We start from the raw sequence: 16,636 nt of genomic DNA, 5'->3' as shown, positions 1-16,636 counted from the left end.
ACAAGAAGAAATAACAAAAATCAGAGCAGAAATTAATGAAATAGAAACAAAGAAAACAATACAAAGAATCAACAAACCCAAGAGCTGGTTCTTTGAAAAGATGAACAAGATTGACAGGCCACTAGCCCAGTTAACCAAAAGAAAGAAAGAGCACCTCCAAATCAGCAAAATAAGAAATGAAAGGGGAAACATCACAACAGACACCAGAAAGACACAGAACATTATATGGGAATGCTTTAAAAACCTATATGCTACTAAATTTGAAAACCTAAAAGAAATGGATGGATATCTAAAAGCATGGGAACCACCAAAACTAAACCAAGAAGAGATTAACAGCTTAAACAGACCCATAACACAAAAAGAAATTGAAACAGTAATACAAAACCTCCCGACTAAAAAAAGCCCAGGACTAGATGGAGTTACAGCAGAATTCTACCAGACATTTAAAGAGGAGGCATCCAATACTACTTAATTTATCTTTAAAAAAGTAGAAATGGAGGGAGAACTTCCAAATTCCTTCTATGAAGGCAGCATCAGTCTAATTCCAAAACCAGGTAAAGACACAACCAAAAAAGAGAACTATAGACCCATATCCTTAGTGAACACAGATGAAAAAATTTTCAAAAAAAAACTTGCAAACTGCATACAGACACACATCAAAAAGATCATCCACCATGATCAAGTCGGCTTTATTCCAGAGATGCAGGGATGGTTCAATATACATGTCAATAAACATCATAAATCATATAAATAGGCTCAAAGACAAGAACCACATTGTCTTCTCAATAGATGCAGAGAAGGCCTTTGACATAATTCAACATGCATTTATGTTCAGAGTCCTAGAGGGAATTGGACTAGTGGGACCAAATCTCAACATAATCAAAGCCATATATAACAAACCCACAGCCAACGTCATTCTAAATGGAGAAATACTGGAAGCATTTCCATTGAAATCAGGAACAAGAAAAGGCTGTCCACTATCTCCACTCCTCCTTAACATAGTGCTTGAAACTCTTGCAAGACCAATAATACAGGAGAAGGAAATTAAAGGAGTAATAATTGGAAAAGAAGAGATCAAATTATCCCTTTTTGCAGATGATATGATAATATATCTAAGGGACGCCAAAAATTCCACACGCAAACTCCTAGAAATTATTAACACATTCAGTAAAGTGGCAGGTTACAAAATTAATCTACAAAAGTCTGTAGCCTTTCTATATACCAATAACAAGCAATCAGAGCAAGAGTACATGGAAACACTCCCCTTCACAATAGCTGGAAATAAAATAAAATAAAATATCTCAGAATAAACCTGACCAAATACATTAAAGACCTCTACGATGAAAATTTTAAATCTTTAAAGAAAGAGATTAGTTTTCCACTACCAGTATATATGTCTGCTGCTTTCAAATAAAATTTTGGAGCTTGATCAGAACACTGTCTTGCTCTCTTTCTTCGTGTTCCTTGTTTGTCATTCCTTCTAGGACCCCCACTGGTCACGCCACTGTAGAAGTGTCCTGCAGGTCGGGACACTAAGATTCATATGGAAGCACAAAAGACCTCGGATAGCCAAAACAACCCTGAGCACTAAGAGCAATGCCGAGGGGATTACTATACCATATTTTAAGCTGTATTACAGAGCTATAGCCATAAAAACAACATGGTCCTGGCACAAAAATAGACCCATAGATGAATGGAACAAAACTGAAGACCCAGATATGCAGCCACCTGATATTTGACAAAGGGGCTAAGAATATTCACTGGAGGAAAGACAGCATGTTCAGCAAATGGTGCTGGCAAAACTAGATCACCACCTGTAGAAGAATAAAACTAAACCCCTATTTTTCACCTTGCACAGAGGTCAACTCCAAATGGATCAAAGACCTCAATGTGAAGCCTGAAACTCTGAAACTGTTAGAAGAAAACATTGGCAATAACCTACAAGATATAGGTGTAGGAAAGGGTTTTCTAAAGCAGACATCAACTGTCCAGGAAACAAGGTCAAGAATCAGCAAATGGGACCTTAAACTAAAAAGCTTCTGTACATCAAAAGAAGCAACCAAGGAAGTGAAGAGAAAACCCACAGAATGGGAGAAAATCTTCACCAGTGACACATCTGACAGAGTCTTAACATCCAGACTATATAACAAACTCATAAAACAAAGAATCAAGAAAGAATTAACCCAATTAAAAGATGGGCTAAGGACCTGAACAGCGAGTTCTCAAAAGAAGAAATAAAGATGGCTAAGAAGTGTCTTAAGACGTGTTCAACATCACTAGTAATCAGGGAAATGCAAATTAAGACCACTTTAAGATTTCATTTTACCCCAGCCAGACTGGCTAAGATCAAGAGAACAAATGATACTAAATGGTGGAGAGGATGTGGGGAAAGTGAAACATTCATCTGCTGCTGGTGGGACTGTGAACTGTGTTTTTCACAATAGCTAAGAGATGGAAGCAACCTAAGTGTCCCTCAGTTGACGAGTGGATAATGAAAATGTGGTTCATTTATACGAGGGACAGCAGTAATGAAAGATGAAATCATGAGACTTTCAGGTAAATGGATGGAACTAGAAAGTTATACTAAGTGAAGTAACAGAGACTCAGAAAAAAAAAAATTGACATATGTTCTCCCTCATATGTGGATCCTGGAACCAAACCATGATAAGTGAGTATGTATCCAGACATAACTACAGGAACCAGGATAATGGAAAGGAACCAGGGAGGTAAAGGAAAAGAAAGAATCTGAAAGAGATGAACAGTAGGAAACAGGTATTAATAAGGGAGATATGAATAAAAATGGGGTTATTTTAAGGGGAGGGCGGAGAGAAGGTTATACAAGGAAACTGGGGGATAAAGGGAAGGAGTTCAAGAGAGGTGGGACCATAGGAAACCATGGTGGAAGGGTTAGACAATTTGAGAGATAAATAATGCCTAGCTAGTTTTAGAAAACCAGAGGGAACCATATTAGGCCAACAATCTACTGACAAATTATACATACAACCAGATCAAAGAATGTAATATATGTCTAGGCAAGGTTTATATGAGAGCGTTCGGTCTTTGCCCAAGCTTTATCTACATGGCACATGGTAATTAAAATATCAGACTGGTGGAACTAACGTTCTTGGATGTTTAACAGCCATACTATGAAGCCTATACTAATTTGGTCACAGGGACATAAAGGACACTTTTTGCTCCTTTCCCTCCTAGGTAGACTAAGTTCCAGGGGACTAGGAGCATCTCTCAAAATCTCCTGTAACTGTGGTGAGTCACCTGTCCTCTTGATCAAGGAGGCGGTGGAGACCTCACCAGATGGACCTGAACCAGTGTCCAGTCTACAAAGAGGAGGGTCAACACAGAGGAATCATTTCCTCCATGCTTCCAAGTGAAGCCAGCCATGGTCAAGTGGGACCTTTGACTTATCTTCACATAGACAGAACTGGTAAAAGAAAGGAGCCAGGGGCTTCTCCCAAGCCCATGTGACCCCTGAGGAACAGATCCTCAAACGACCTTAAGAGTAAAAATAAATTGGTTTATCTGGTCCAATTGTAGGGTTTTAATCATCCAAAAGGAAAGTATAACCAAAGATTAATGGGGTAAATATAATTTTTAAGAGTCCATATATATAGCTAAAGGCTACATAACAAGCAACAATGACAGACAGGAGATACCTTCCTTTCAGTTTTTGGCCAGGTGGCCCAAAAGACTCCCAAACAGTAACCCAGCGTAGAACTGGGAAAATGAACAGCAGATCCCAATCTTGTCTAAAGGAATATTGACAACTGATTGCTGCTGAATGAGGAACAGTTGATCTTCCTAAAACAAGGATCTCTAGATAGGCTGACTAGATTCAGTGGATGGACACACACTGGGGAATGGCTGGGAGCACGACAACACAGTGGACAGTAACAGGGATGACAAGAGTATATGGACTCCAGTCAGGGAGGGGGGGCTATGGGAGGATGTCATTTGGGAAGTGGGTATACAGATGAATGAGAGTGTTTGGGATGTTCTGTATGATATAGACAGAAAAAAATCAATAAATTTTAAAAAAAGACATATTTGAGGAGGAAGCATAAAAATTTACTTCATGTTAATTAGTAGAGGTGATAAACATTATCATTGAAATCTACCTGATGAGTTTATAGCCATACTCAGGTGCCAAGGATCCGAGTGTAACCGACTATGACTAGTAATAATCAGACACATAGAGATTAAAGATACATGTGCAAACATCTGAGCATTAGTAGCACTAAAAATGTAGGAAACATTTTAAAATGTAAGGGAGATCTTCTTTAAAGGTTAAAAACACATTCAAATTTATCTCTTTCAGGGTTTATACCGAGCTCAATATTGTACAACTGTATTGATTCAACTGTAAACCTAAAAATTTACAGCCACTTTTGAAAGAGATGTATCCTTGCTCTGGAAATTTTTGCTGAATATGTTAAAGCTGTAATGAAATGTTTCTAATCATGTAGTTATTAAATTTAAAAATTTTTTAAATTAAAAAAATGTTGTTTTTCCTGCCTCTGAGTGAGGCAGCCATTACCTCCCAACAGAACTGACTCTGGGAAGTTTATAATCTGAAGAGGTGGGAACAAACACAAGGCTCAACTATTGGTACCATTAAGACGGTCATTCTTGGGCTGTTGGGTACATCCATGCTATATTTTCTTAGCCGTAATGTATGCTCTGTAAACTCAGAGACCAAGATTTTTAGGGCTATTTGAATATTATCTACTTGAAAATTTGATGCAGCTGGATGTGGTGGCATGCCCTTAATCCCAGCAGAGGCAAGCAGATCTCTGTGAGCTCAAGGACAGCCTGGTCTACATAACAAATTCCAGCCAGTCAGAGCTACACAGTAAAACTCTGTCTCAAAAAAAAAAAAAAAAAAAAAAAAAAAAAAAGAAAGGCAAATAAGAGTGACTCACCTTCGGATTTTGCAATGCGCTGAATGGTTAAACTGTGTCCATTTGGGCCTGAGGCAGTGTATGTGCCCAAGTTCACTGTGTAGTCCTGGTTGTTGATTTTGACAACAGTGCTCTTGTGCTTTGCCTTCTTTGCATTCTCCAGGTGCAGGTTGGTGAGTTTGTCAAAACGGTGGATAGTGCTATTGTCGATGTATTGCCACTCTACGAACTCATAGACACAGTCTGCCTGGGTTTCCTTTTCCTTGGCCGATCTAATGCTCTTGATCATCTCCTCAATCTCATCTCTAGCTTGCAACACATCTCTGCTAATTCCTGAAACCTTGATCAAAGGTGTTTTCTGGTCCAGGGAAACGGTAATGTTTAGCCTCTTCTGCAGCTTAATCAGTTCCTGGCACTCCTTTTCATCAAAGTCTTTGATACACTTGTCATCACTGGTGTAGGAATGCTGCTCTTTATTAATCAGATCCTGTATCCAGGAGATTGTGCAGTCCACACTGTCCTCTCCTACACCACACACCTGGAAAACTGTCAGCTCTATTTTCTTTTCTAGAACCAAGACTTTCTCTTTGCAGGGAGCTTGCTTTGGAGAGCTGAAAAGGGCTAATGAGAAAAATAAAGATAGTTTTTCTTTACCCCATTCAACATCACTGTTAGGAACAAGTATTTCATAAACATGAGGAACTCACAGACAATTTTAGATATCACAGACGGCCGAGGAGAAGCTGGGGCCCCTTCTCTTCCTTTCATGATATCATGAAAAATATCCAGAATATGGGGCTGAAAGATAATGACTTTAACTTTTCTTACAGACTGGACTGATTTTTTCTGGATAAATTCTTCAATGGCATCCATTATGGCATTAGCAACTGTATGTGGGTCTTGTTGGGCATTTCCTAAAACAAAAGCAAATAAAATAGTCTAGAGATTGAGATCCAACTGCAAAAGGTTGAGGACAAAATTAGTAATTCCAATTCTCACAGGAAAAAAAAGCCTGTCCCCCAACATGTTCATCAATGTCAACTTTTCTAACAATATATCAACAAATATTTTTGAAGTCCTAGATTCAGTGGGGATTTTTTATTTGGGGCTTTCTAGAGATGAAAACCCCAACAAAAGACCCTGAAATCTAACTTCTAGATTGTAACATCACATCTGCCCTGTTCAACAGATTTCAGTTCATGGTATCCCTTCCCTCCCATGACAGGAATAGGTAATTATTTTTCTTGGCTTAATTGTGTCCTCAAAAAAAATTGAAAAGCAAAATTTCTAATATGTGTTGAATCAACATGGGCTTTATGAGGCACGCAAGTGTAGGAGATAGTTTGGCTTGTGACCCCCATTTTGTTTTGGTGATGCACACCCTTCTTCTTGTAATAATGCACTTGGTAGTCTAGTTCCTTTACTTGCATGTACTATGCACTCACACCCCTTTCCAAACAATGTACCTAGCAACCTGGAGCCCCCTGGAGCCCATCTCCAGGGCTACACAAACTCCCATCTCTGAGAAATGGTGTGTTACTCCACCCTTATTAACAATCAAGTTTATTCAAGGCAGTTTCTATTCAAGTGCATTCCTTGGTGGTCTAGTGACTATGATTCAACACTTTCAAGGATGTTACCAATGTATCTATGTACAAAAAATAGAAAGGCTGATCCAGCCTGAACTGGTAATTGGGTGCACAAGCAGTAAAGCAAAGCTTTGTCCTCTAGTATCCTTTTAGGGAGAATCCCCATTTATCATCTTATTCCTGTGCATAATTGGGCATGCATTTGATTAAAATCAGATGCATTATGGGAAAAGACATGCACAGTAGAGAAAATGATTATATAATCTAGTCTATCAATCAGAATAGAGAACTACCCAAACTACACCCCTTAGTAACCAATGCCACTTTTCACTAGACTGTAGGCTGTAGCTTGGGGCCCTTGAGTACACTCATCATGTGGCCTGCTGCCAGTGATGGTGTATCTCCCTATAACCTGCACTATTGCTTTGCTCAAAATAAGTGGTCTTGCTTCTATTGCAAATTTGTGTAAGCCCTTATTTTCAGTTATTTGGAAGAGAGGCCAAGAACCTGGAATCATCTGGCCCAGACCACCAGTAACACTTAGAGAAGAAAATATAATCTTTTGAGTCAGCCATTACTCGGTTTTGTGCATGTATCTCTATTCTCCAAGGTATCTTGAGGGGCCTGATTTAAACTAAGGATAATTTTAAGGTACCTAGAATTCTCAAGATACTTGTTATAATCTCTAATTATCTTTATATTAGTTATCCTGAGCCTCTGGGATATCTTTTCCCACACTCAGTGCAATTTTAGCTGACCAGGAGGACTCAAAGTAGCCAGAGTAGAGCTACTTCTGTCTTCAGTATGTTCCTTATCTTGTTTCACAAACCCTGAAATATTGACTAGGTAAGAAAGTGAAACTCCCTTTCTAATCATGGGAGTTATCCCAAGTCAATGGTGGCTAGCAAAGTCACATGATGGACAATGTGCAAGTCCTCTGGGAAAACTGGTTTGATAGACTAAGAGCTCATTTGAATGATCCCTGTGGACGGTGCCCACCACCATTGCAAAAAATGAGAGTTGACTTATTTGACTAGGCTGTGTAGACAATTCCTATGCAAAGCCAACCTAAAGGATTTCTTGTTGTTGTTGTTGTTTAATCAACTAATTAGGAGAAGAAACTTCTCCTTTTAAAGCCCCATAGTATGTGGAAGAGTTTAACTGAAATCATTAGGGTTCATTTATCTACTCTTAGGAAACATCTATCATGTGCCATTGTGGCCTGGACATTTGCCTATCTGTGCCAGGACAGAGGGTATATGTGAAATGAACAGGTGCTTAATGGATGATGTGTGGAAAATAAGAGAAAAACTGTGCCAGACAGCTGTCATGGAAGATGATATGTTCAGCCTGTCATGGGCAGGGAAACAGACTGGTTTTTGAGGGAGACAAATCTGAGGAAGCACTGGAGTCGGGAAGCCTGGTCTACTGAGGAGGCAACAATAAAACAGATACAAGGCAAGTGTTAAACAAAGGCGGCCAGAATGAAGAGCCAGGCGTCAAGACTGGGTGGAGGGCATTTAGGAATAAAGTCAGGAAGACCTACTGACCAACTGGGCTTGCCCTTCACCCTTCCCTCCTCACCTTTTGCCACACACATGCCTTCACTAAATAATGGGTCATGTCGCTTACATGCTTCTCACAAGGCTGGGAGCTTCTTGTGGACTGAACCCTTTTCTTAGCCATTTTTCTGTCTCTTGTGCCTAAGCACACAGATGTTTAATCAAACTGAGTGAAGAGCTAATGAACACAGGAGCGATAAAGAAGGTGAAGGGTTCCAAGTGGACAGTGACGCTTTCTGTAAGATCAAGGATATAAAGGAAGGGTAAGTTTCAGGAAAGAGAGACAATGGATTTGGAGTTCTCTGAATGTGCTTGTCAACTACCCATTCCCTCCCTGGAATGGACAGGGGAACAAACCAGTTTTTGAGAAAAACAAATCTGAAGGGAATGAAGGAAGTCCTAGAGTGGGGAAGGCAGGTCTGCTTAGGAGACAGTAATGAAAGTCTGGACAAAAGGCAAGTGTTAAACACAGGAAGGAAGGAAGGGAGAAAGCATGGTGGGAGGGAAGGAGGGATGGAGGGAGGGAGGGAAGGAGGGAGGAAGGGAGGGAAGAAAGAGGGGAGGGAGGAAGAGATTGAGAGAGGAAATGTTGGCTAATCTGCTAGGAATGGATGATACCATGAGGGAAATAAACAAAAGGACCATAGAAATAGATTCTTTGGGAAATAGAAAGGTAATGAAGCAGGCATAGATACATCTTGGAACACTATGAGGAATGGATAGAATGACCACAAGTAAGGCATAGGGAGTGTGGAGTGCCAGTTGAAGACAGTAGAGCTTAGGTTCCAAGCAACAGCAGGACAGCTTTAGGGCTTGGTCTCCAGCTCCACCCATCCCGCTTTGATCTGAGTGCATGCCTTTCCTAAACACCATCAATGTGCATGACTCTGACTCCTGAGGAAGGGCTTCAAGGTTGTCCCCTAACCAATGATAACCACCCCCCTAATTAATGATAAGCCCAAAGCATGGTACTTATATGTGAGAAGTCACATAGTCCTCACACAGTTTGAAGAGAACAAGAAACCCAGAAGCAATTGGGTCAAAAAGAAAGTGTTGAGCCAAGTTTCCAACTCAAAACGTTCTGGAGTCTGAGAGGCTCCTCCAAAGAGAGGTCCAAAGGTCAACAGACAGCACTGACTATTGAGCTGAGGGCTAGAAATGCCTTATCAGGTAGGTAGTGCCAGGTGAAGTTGGTAAATGGATATTCTCCATGGAGAGCGGATAGAGGAGGAAGTTAAGAATTAAATGGAAGCTATGTAGGGAAGTAAAAAAAGGGGGAACTAATGAAGACCATGCGGGATGGTCTTTCTACTCATCTTCTTATCCCCTCCCTTCTTTTTCTCTAAGGTCATAATATTCCCTTTAGGTTTCTCTTCTTTCTCCTCCTCTTCCTCATCTTTCTGGTCCTCCTCCTTCTCTTTCTGCTCTTCCTATTTTTTGAGACAGAATCTCACTATGTAGCCCTGGCTGGCCCAGACTCACTGTGTAGACCAGGCTGGCCTCAATCTCAGAGATCTGCCCACCTCTGCTTCCTGAGTGTGGGTATTAAAGGCATGTGCCACCCACCTGGCCTATCCTTTTTTGAGACACGGTCTGACTGTGTTGCCCAGGCTAACCTGAATTTCCTAGGCCTGAGTGATCCTCCTGCCTCAGCAGTTGGGACTACGTGTGTACACCAGTGCACCCTGCTCATTTTTCTTCTTTTTTACTTGCAGTACCCATGGGTTTTACTCATGCCCTTAAGGGGGTAGCCTGGAGTGAAGAAACTGTCTACTCCTACATTAACTGTTCCTGTCCTCACTCAGACTCAGTGCTGATTAACCGTATTACTACCAGTACCAGATCCATCATCAAGTGAATACCTTAAGATTGAGCCTTGGTAGCCTGAGGAAACCTACCTGTCCCAATGGCTGGCAGGCAAATGGTTGAGTGATTCTGTTGTTCACATTCTTGCAAAATACAGGAAACTGAACTTTTGACATCATTTCCACCAACGACATGAATGATATTTTTGCAATTCAGTAATCCGCCCTCTGTGATTATATACTCCTTTTTGTTCTGTTGAGCTGGGAAACAGATAAAAGACACAGAATTAGATGCCGAACCTACTCTTTAAGAAAGCAAAATATCTGATTTGACAAGGACACATAAGTTTCAAACTCTTAAAACATGGGGACTGGAGAGACGGTTCAGCAGTTAAGAGCACTGACTGCTCATGCAGAGGACCTGGGTTTGGTTCCCAGCACCCACATGGCAGCTAACAACCATCTATAACTCCAGTTCCAGGGGATCTGACGCCCTCTTCTGTCCTCCATAGGCACTGTACAGATGTGATACACCTAATACACGCAGGCAAAACACTCATAAAAATAAAATAAAATAAATGAATTAAATATTTTAAACTCTTGGAACACTATATTTAATGAAATCTTGTGGCTCAATGTCTATCATTAATCTGAGACAACTTTTTGCTTTTAATTTTCTGTAATCTGGATTCTTCAACAAAATGTGTGATTTTAAGATTCATACACTGTCTTCCCAAGTCTAAGTCGTCTCTTGGTTTCTTCACATTCTCCCATATTCGATCTTCCACTTAGAATTTGTGCCTTACCTTTACGAGAACATTCCATTTCCACATTTTGTCCTGCAGCTTCTAAAATTGCTTTGGATACCCCTACATGAGAAAATCGAGATGGTAACAAACATGAATATAAAATCTCTGCAGTACATCCTGACCAGAAAGATGGCCTTATCATTGAAGTGCATCCCCGCCATCAAAAGTGTCCTATACCTGGTATTGCTGAATAAGAAAATTTCATAAAGTATTTCCAGTTACAACAGTTGTAAGAAGAAACTTGAACTTTTTTTTTTTTTTTTTTGGTTGTTTTGAGCCAGCATGTCCCACAGAGACCTGCCTGCTTCTGTCTCCTGAGTGTTGGAGTTAAAGATTTAAAGATGCCCAGCATTCTGTTGAACTTGTAAAATATTAATATTAACAAGCCAAAGTTATCAAAATCAGTTTGGCTGTAGAAATACTCCTTCACAGAGCTACCATGTTAATTATCACTGAAATTCTGTGTGAGTGATGTACCTGATTTGAGATTAAATGTATTTGATGTTGAGTTTACAATCACATCTGCCACTTCTTTGGTGATGTCTCCAGTGGCCACTTGGAAGAGGATGGAGCCGATGGTCATTTCATGCACTCCTAAAGCAGGGCTGGAGAGAGTCCCATAGAAACCTGCCCAGAAAAAGAAAGCAGAGCTGCTCACCTGTGCCCTCTGCAGGGCTGCCCTGTCTCTGAACCTCTATCCTTTACTATGGTCTGGACCTAGGGTCCCAGTGATGGTCTTTTTCTAGAAAAAGGATTAGAAAATAGACATGTCAAACATGTCACCTGGTCACACAAAGTGCCACCACCTGAGAACTCTGAAAAGAAAAGGACAACAGAAGCCCAGAGAAAGAAGTCGAAACATGAAAAAGCAGCTTGTGTGAGGCAGAGTTTCCCATGCGGTTTTGTTTCTGAATTTTTCTTTTCTCCCCAACTGTGACCCCAGAGCAGGCCCAGTCCCAGAACTTCATAAGGTGGCAGCAAAACTCAGACAAGCCTACCTTTGTGTTCAGAAGATTGAGAAAACGGTCTCTGTGATCTGAAGACTTTGGGTAGAGGACACTTCAGCTCTTTATACACATATATGCAGACACACACACCACAGACACACACAGAGACATACATACAGACATAGACACAGAGACACACATGGAAATGATTTGGAATGAATGGAAGGACAGGGGCTCTTTACAGAAAAGTAGGAACTATACAAAACAGACCCAAATAGGTTTTGGCTTTTTTTGGGGGGGGTCTTTTTGAGACAGGGTCTCCCTGTATCCCCAGCTGTCCTGGAACTCACTATGTAGACCAGGCAGGCCTTGAACTCACAGAGATCCGCCCACCTCTACCTCCCAAGTGCTGGGATTACAGGTGTATGCCACCACGCCCAGCCCAAATAGATATTTTAGAACTTCAAAATGCACTGTCTGAAATAAAAAATTGCCTGGATGTCTTCAACAGCATAGGGGGTGGGGTAGAGAAGGGATTTGTGAACTTGAATGAACACCAGCTTGAAAGAATATAAACAATTGAATCTGAAGAAAAGAGTGAGGGGAAGGGCACATCAGAGGTCTATGGGGCATTTGAAAGGCTTCATGGTCACATGACTGGACCTATCAAAAGAAGACAGAGGGCTGTGCAGAAAATAAAAATTTGAGGAAGCAATAACTGAAAAATCCTAAATTTGATGAAAAAAATTGAGACAGAGTCTCACTATGTAGTCCAGGCTGGCCTTGATGAGTACCAGGGTTTGGTGTGGGCCACCACACGCAGCAAAATGTAGCAATTTTTTAATCATTATTTATTTTAAAAAAATTTTTAATAACTACATGATTAGAAGAAGCATTTCGTTACAGCTTTAACATATTCAGTAACATACTCCAGAGCAATAGTACATCCCTTTCACAAGTGGCTGTAAGTTTCTAGGTTCATAGTTGAATTAATACAGTTATACAATAAGCCTTTTTTATTTTAAGAAGCCTCAGTAAAGCCAGGTGCAGTGTACCTGTAATCCTAGCTACTCTGAAGGCTAAGGCAGGAGGATTCCTTCAGTTTAGGAGTTTGGAACTGCCCTGGGCAGCCTGGCAAGATCTCACCTTAAAAACAAAGCATCTGAGCTGGACGTGGTGGTGCACACCTTTAGTCCCAGTACTCAGGAGGCAGAGGCAGGTGGATCTCCGTGAGATCGAGGCCAGCCTGGTCTTCATAGAAAGTTCCGGGCCAGCTGGGGCCACAGGAAAACCCTGTTTCAAAAAAGGGAAAACAAAAGCAAAAGAACTTCAGTGAACCACAAACAGAATAAACTCAGAAAATCTCAACAGCGAATTTGACAGAGAAGCATTTGTTTTGTATTGTCTCTCAATGTGTCTTTAGGAAAACACTTGTCACATTGCACATTGAGTTGGTAGCCTCATTACTAATTAAAAACCCACTGTATGGATTACCTAACTTGTCTCACATTGTCTTGCCCCAGATCCCATAAATACAGCCAGTATCTTGCACATTCACATGTATGGACCATAGTTTAGTAGGTTCCATACCATTTTTTATCTTTTTTTTTTTTTCAGAAAAATCATCACCACCATTTTTTACCTGTGATTGAATAGTTACTTAGCAACAAGAAATCATTTGTCAATTTAAAAGCTTTACTGAACCTTGTGTATCTTCAGCCTTGGGGTATTTGCTACTAGGATTTCCATTATTCCTTCTGGCAAATTCATCTGAAAATGCCTGGAAATGCAAACACAGTTTTGTCCATTATACTTCTCAGTTGATGAATGAGTTTGGCTCATCCTATATGCACATATATGTATTTGGAAAAGAATAACTCCCAAACAGTATCATTTAATTTGATTATAGATCTTAAAGCTATGAAAATGTACATACAGTTCTGATTCTACAAATGTGCCCTGTGAAAATAGTCAAATATGGAACTGAATATATAAATAAATACAAAGATAGTAATTAAAGAGCTGCTCATAACAGAGAACAAGTGAGACCATTAAAATCCAGTGGAGGAATAGCTAAATATATTTTCACATATCCATGTATTAAAATACTTAGCAGCCACTAAAAACCGTGTTCTCAAAGAATATTTAATGGAATAGAGAAATGTTTATTGTATAACATTTAGTGAAAAGGATATTAAATTACGTATTATATAATCTCATTTTAAAAGTACACCTATAGCAAAGAAGACTTGGATGTAAGATGGCTAAAGAATTTACTCATTTTGTATTACTCAAAATTTCTGCAAAGAGGGGGCTAGAGAGATGGCTCTTGCAGATAACCAGCTCCTACATGGCAGCTAACAACCGTCAGTAACTCCAGTTCCAGGGGATCTGACACCCTCCTCTGGCCTCTGTGGGCATTGCATGCCTGTGGTAGACTTAGATCCATGCAGGCAAGACACACATACACATTGAAAAAATAAGATTAAAAAAAGATTTTTTTCTAATATTTGTTTTTTGTAAATTTTACATGTGTGAGTGTATTCCCTATATGGATGTAAGTACGCCCATGTTGTGCAATGCCCGTAGAGATCAGAAGAAGGCATCAGATCCCCTGGAACTGGAATTACAGTTAGCTGCCATGTGGGTGCTAGGAATCGAACCCAGGTACTCTGCAAGAGCAGCCAGTGCTCTTAACCACTGTTATCTCTCCAGCCTCCCCCCATAAGATGTTTTAAAAATGGCATTAAAAGTGTCTGTAGAGACTAATCTTTTTCATAAAATAATTGCAGAATACCTTGTTTATTAAAGGAAATGAAGACCAGATATAAGATTTGGAGGCTTGGGTTTGTGTCTCAGCACTCACAGCCCTTATCCACCAAACGTTCATTTTTTTAAAAAATTTCTTTCTTTTTTAAAAATTTTTAAAAATATTTTTATTTTATGTGTATGTGTATGTGTGTATTGCCTGCATGTAGGTAAGTGCACCCATGTCGTGCAATGCCCACAGAGGACAGAAGAGGCTGTCGGATCCCCTGGAACTGGAATTACAGACAGTTGTTAGCTGCCATGTGGGTGCTGGGATTCAAACCAGGTCTTCTGTAAGAACAACCAGTGTTCTTAACTGCTGAGCCATCACTCCAGCCCCTCAAACGTTCATATTATACAAAAATCTCAGTAGTCCATTTCTCCAATATAGTTTGTCTTATGATTATAAACCCAAAGTAATTATTATTTCTAGACGAGAAAGTATGTGCTGCATACTGTTCAGTGACTCACATCACCTTACACAATGCATGCCATAAATTATTAAAAACTCTTCTAGTTGGGCAGGTTGGTGCATGCCTGTTACCCCAGGATTCTGGAGACTGAGGCAAAACCATTTACCATGAGTTTGTGGTCAGTCTGGGCTACATAGTAAGACTCTGTCTCAAAAAATAAAAGAAAGCAAAGAAAGTGGGGTGGGGAGGGCAGCTGGCTCAGCAGTTAAGAGCACTGACTGTTGCAGAGGACCTGGGTTCAGTTCCCAACACCCACATGGCAGCTAACAACTGCCCATAACTCCAGTTCCAGGGAATCCAGCGCCCTCTTCTGGCCTCCACGGGCATTACATGACAGGTGCACTTACATACTTAATGTACATTCATACACATAAAATTTTTTAAAACTACAATTTTTTTTTTAAAAAGCCGGGTATGGTGGCACAAGCTTTTAATCCCAGCACTCAGAGGCAGAGGCAGGAGGATCACTATGAGATCCTCGTTTACATCGTGAGTTCCAAGCCAGCTGGGACTAAAGAAAGACACTTCCTGAAAAAACAAAAAATAGAAAAGTAAAAAAAATAATAAAACAAAACCCAAACAAACTCAGCTGTGATTATACACGCCAAGCTAAAGGATCACATACTTTACTTGGTGGTATGGCTACATGATTAGAATGTAAGTTCAGTATGCCTGCTTCCAGTGAATTCATAGGTAATGTCTAGATCCTGATAAAAATAGTGACCTAGAAATTCAGACAGCCCAATCCATGGGCATCTACAGAGTTGCTAGCTTTGATCTGTTAATTTTTTGCAACATTATGGAGCTTTTCAAACATTAAGGCCATATACTTGCTGGATTATAACGACATGGAGGCCAGGGGCTGGGGCTTAAATATCTCCAGTGTTCCTATAATGCTAAGTCCAGCTGATGTTTAGTAGAGTGAGCTGACTAACAGACACAACTGACAATGGTGCTGGTATTTCTAATCCAAATCTGCTCAGATGGGAATATGCTGGTGTGTTCTAAGACACTGTTTTCTTAGAATTAATTAAATTTTCATCAGTGGGAATAGGAATCACCTGCCATCCCATCCTGAGGTTTTTCCCATTGATAAGGCCACATAACTGTGTCTTTATATTATATATTAGTATTTCCATGTCGACCTGGAAGGGAATCCTGTAGATAAAAAGGGCCTTAAGGAACATTACAACACATGGGCCTTCTGTGATTCTGATTCAAACACAAAGCTATAAAGACAGAATGAAATATTTGTGAGATCGCTGGGTGTGGTGGCACATGCTTTTAATCCCAGCACTTGCGAGGCAGGCAAATCTCTGTGAGTTCGAGGCCAGCCTCGTCTACATAGTGAGTTCCAGGCCAGCTGGGGCTACAGGGAGACCCTGTCTCAAAAAGACAAAATAACTGGAGATCTGAACATTGACATTATAACTAACCAAATCAAATGAATTATTGTCAATTTTTCAAGCTGTTTTATAGTTGTGTGGTTGTTTTTAAAAAATCATTCTTATTTAAAATAAATTGCTGAATTGTCTAGAGAGAATTATATGCCTGGGATTTTCTTTTAAGATAACTTTAAAGGAGGGGAAGGAACTATGATAGAGAAAGATCAAACATTTTGTCTGTAAGTTGACAGCAGTTGAGGCTGAGTGCTAGATTCAATGGTGTTCATTAGACTATCTTTTTTCGGGGGGGGGTATTTTTGAGATCATTAGACTATCTTATGG

The 16,636-nt window shown here is 40.1% G+C and overlaps 1 protein-coding gene across 1 annotated transcript in view; it reads right to left on the bottom strand.

Annotated features, from left to right (window-relative positions):
- The window catches only part of Parp14 (poly(ADP-ribose) polymerase family member 14), a 54,826-nt gene that overhangs the window by 12,663 nt on the left and 25,527 nt on the right, over positions 1-16,636 (bottom strand). The window contains exons 9-14 of the mRNA XM_017800568.2: positions 13,333-13,408; positions 11,159-11,308; positions 10,679-10,741; positions 9,966-10,133; positions 5,624-5,830; positions 4,938-5,537 (exon numbers count right to left, since the gene is read on the bottom strand). Of these exons, the coding sequence (XP_017656057.1) occupies positions 4,938-5,537; positions 5,624-5,830; positions 9,966-10,133; positions 10,679-10,741; positions 11,159-11,308; positions 13,333-13,408 (1,264 nt within the window). The remainder of the gene's footprint in view (positions 1-4,937; positions 5,538-5,623; positions 5,831-9,965; positions 10,134-10,678; positions 10,742-11,158; positions 11,309-13,332; positions 13,409-16,636) is intronic.

Source organism: Nannospalax galili, unplaced genomic scaffold (assembly GCF_000622305.1).
Source record: "Nannospalax galili isolate Female #2095 unplaced genomic scaffold, S.galili_v1.0 scaffold18, whole genome shotgun sequence".
NCBI classification, from domain to species: Eukaryota; Metazoa; Chordata; class Mammalia; order Rodentia; family Spalacidae; genus Nannospalax; species Nannospalax galili.
This window is presented reverse-complemented; position numbering and strand designations above follow the sequence as displayed.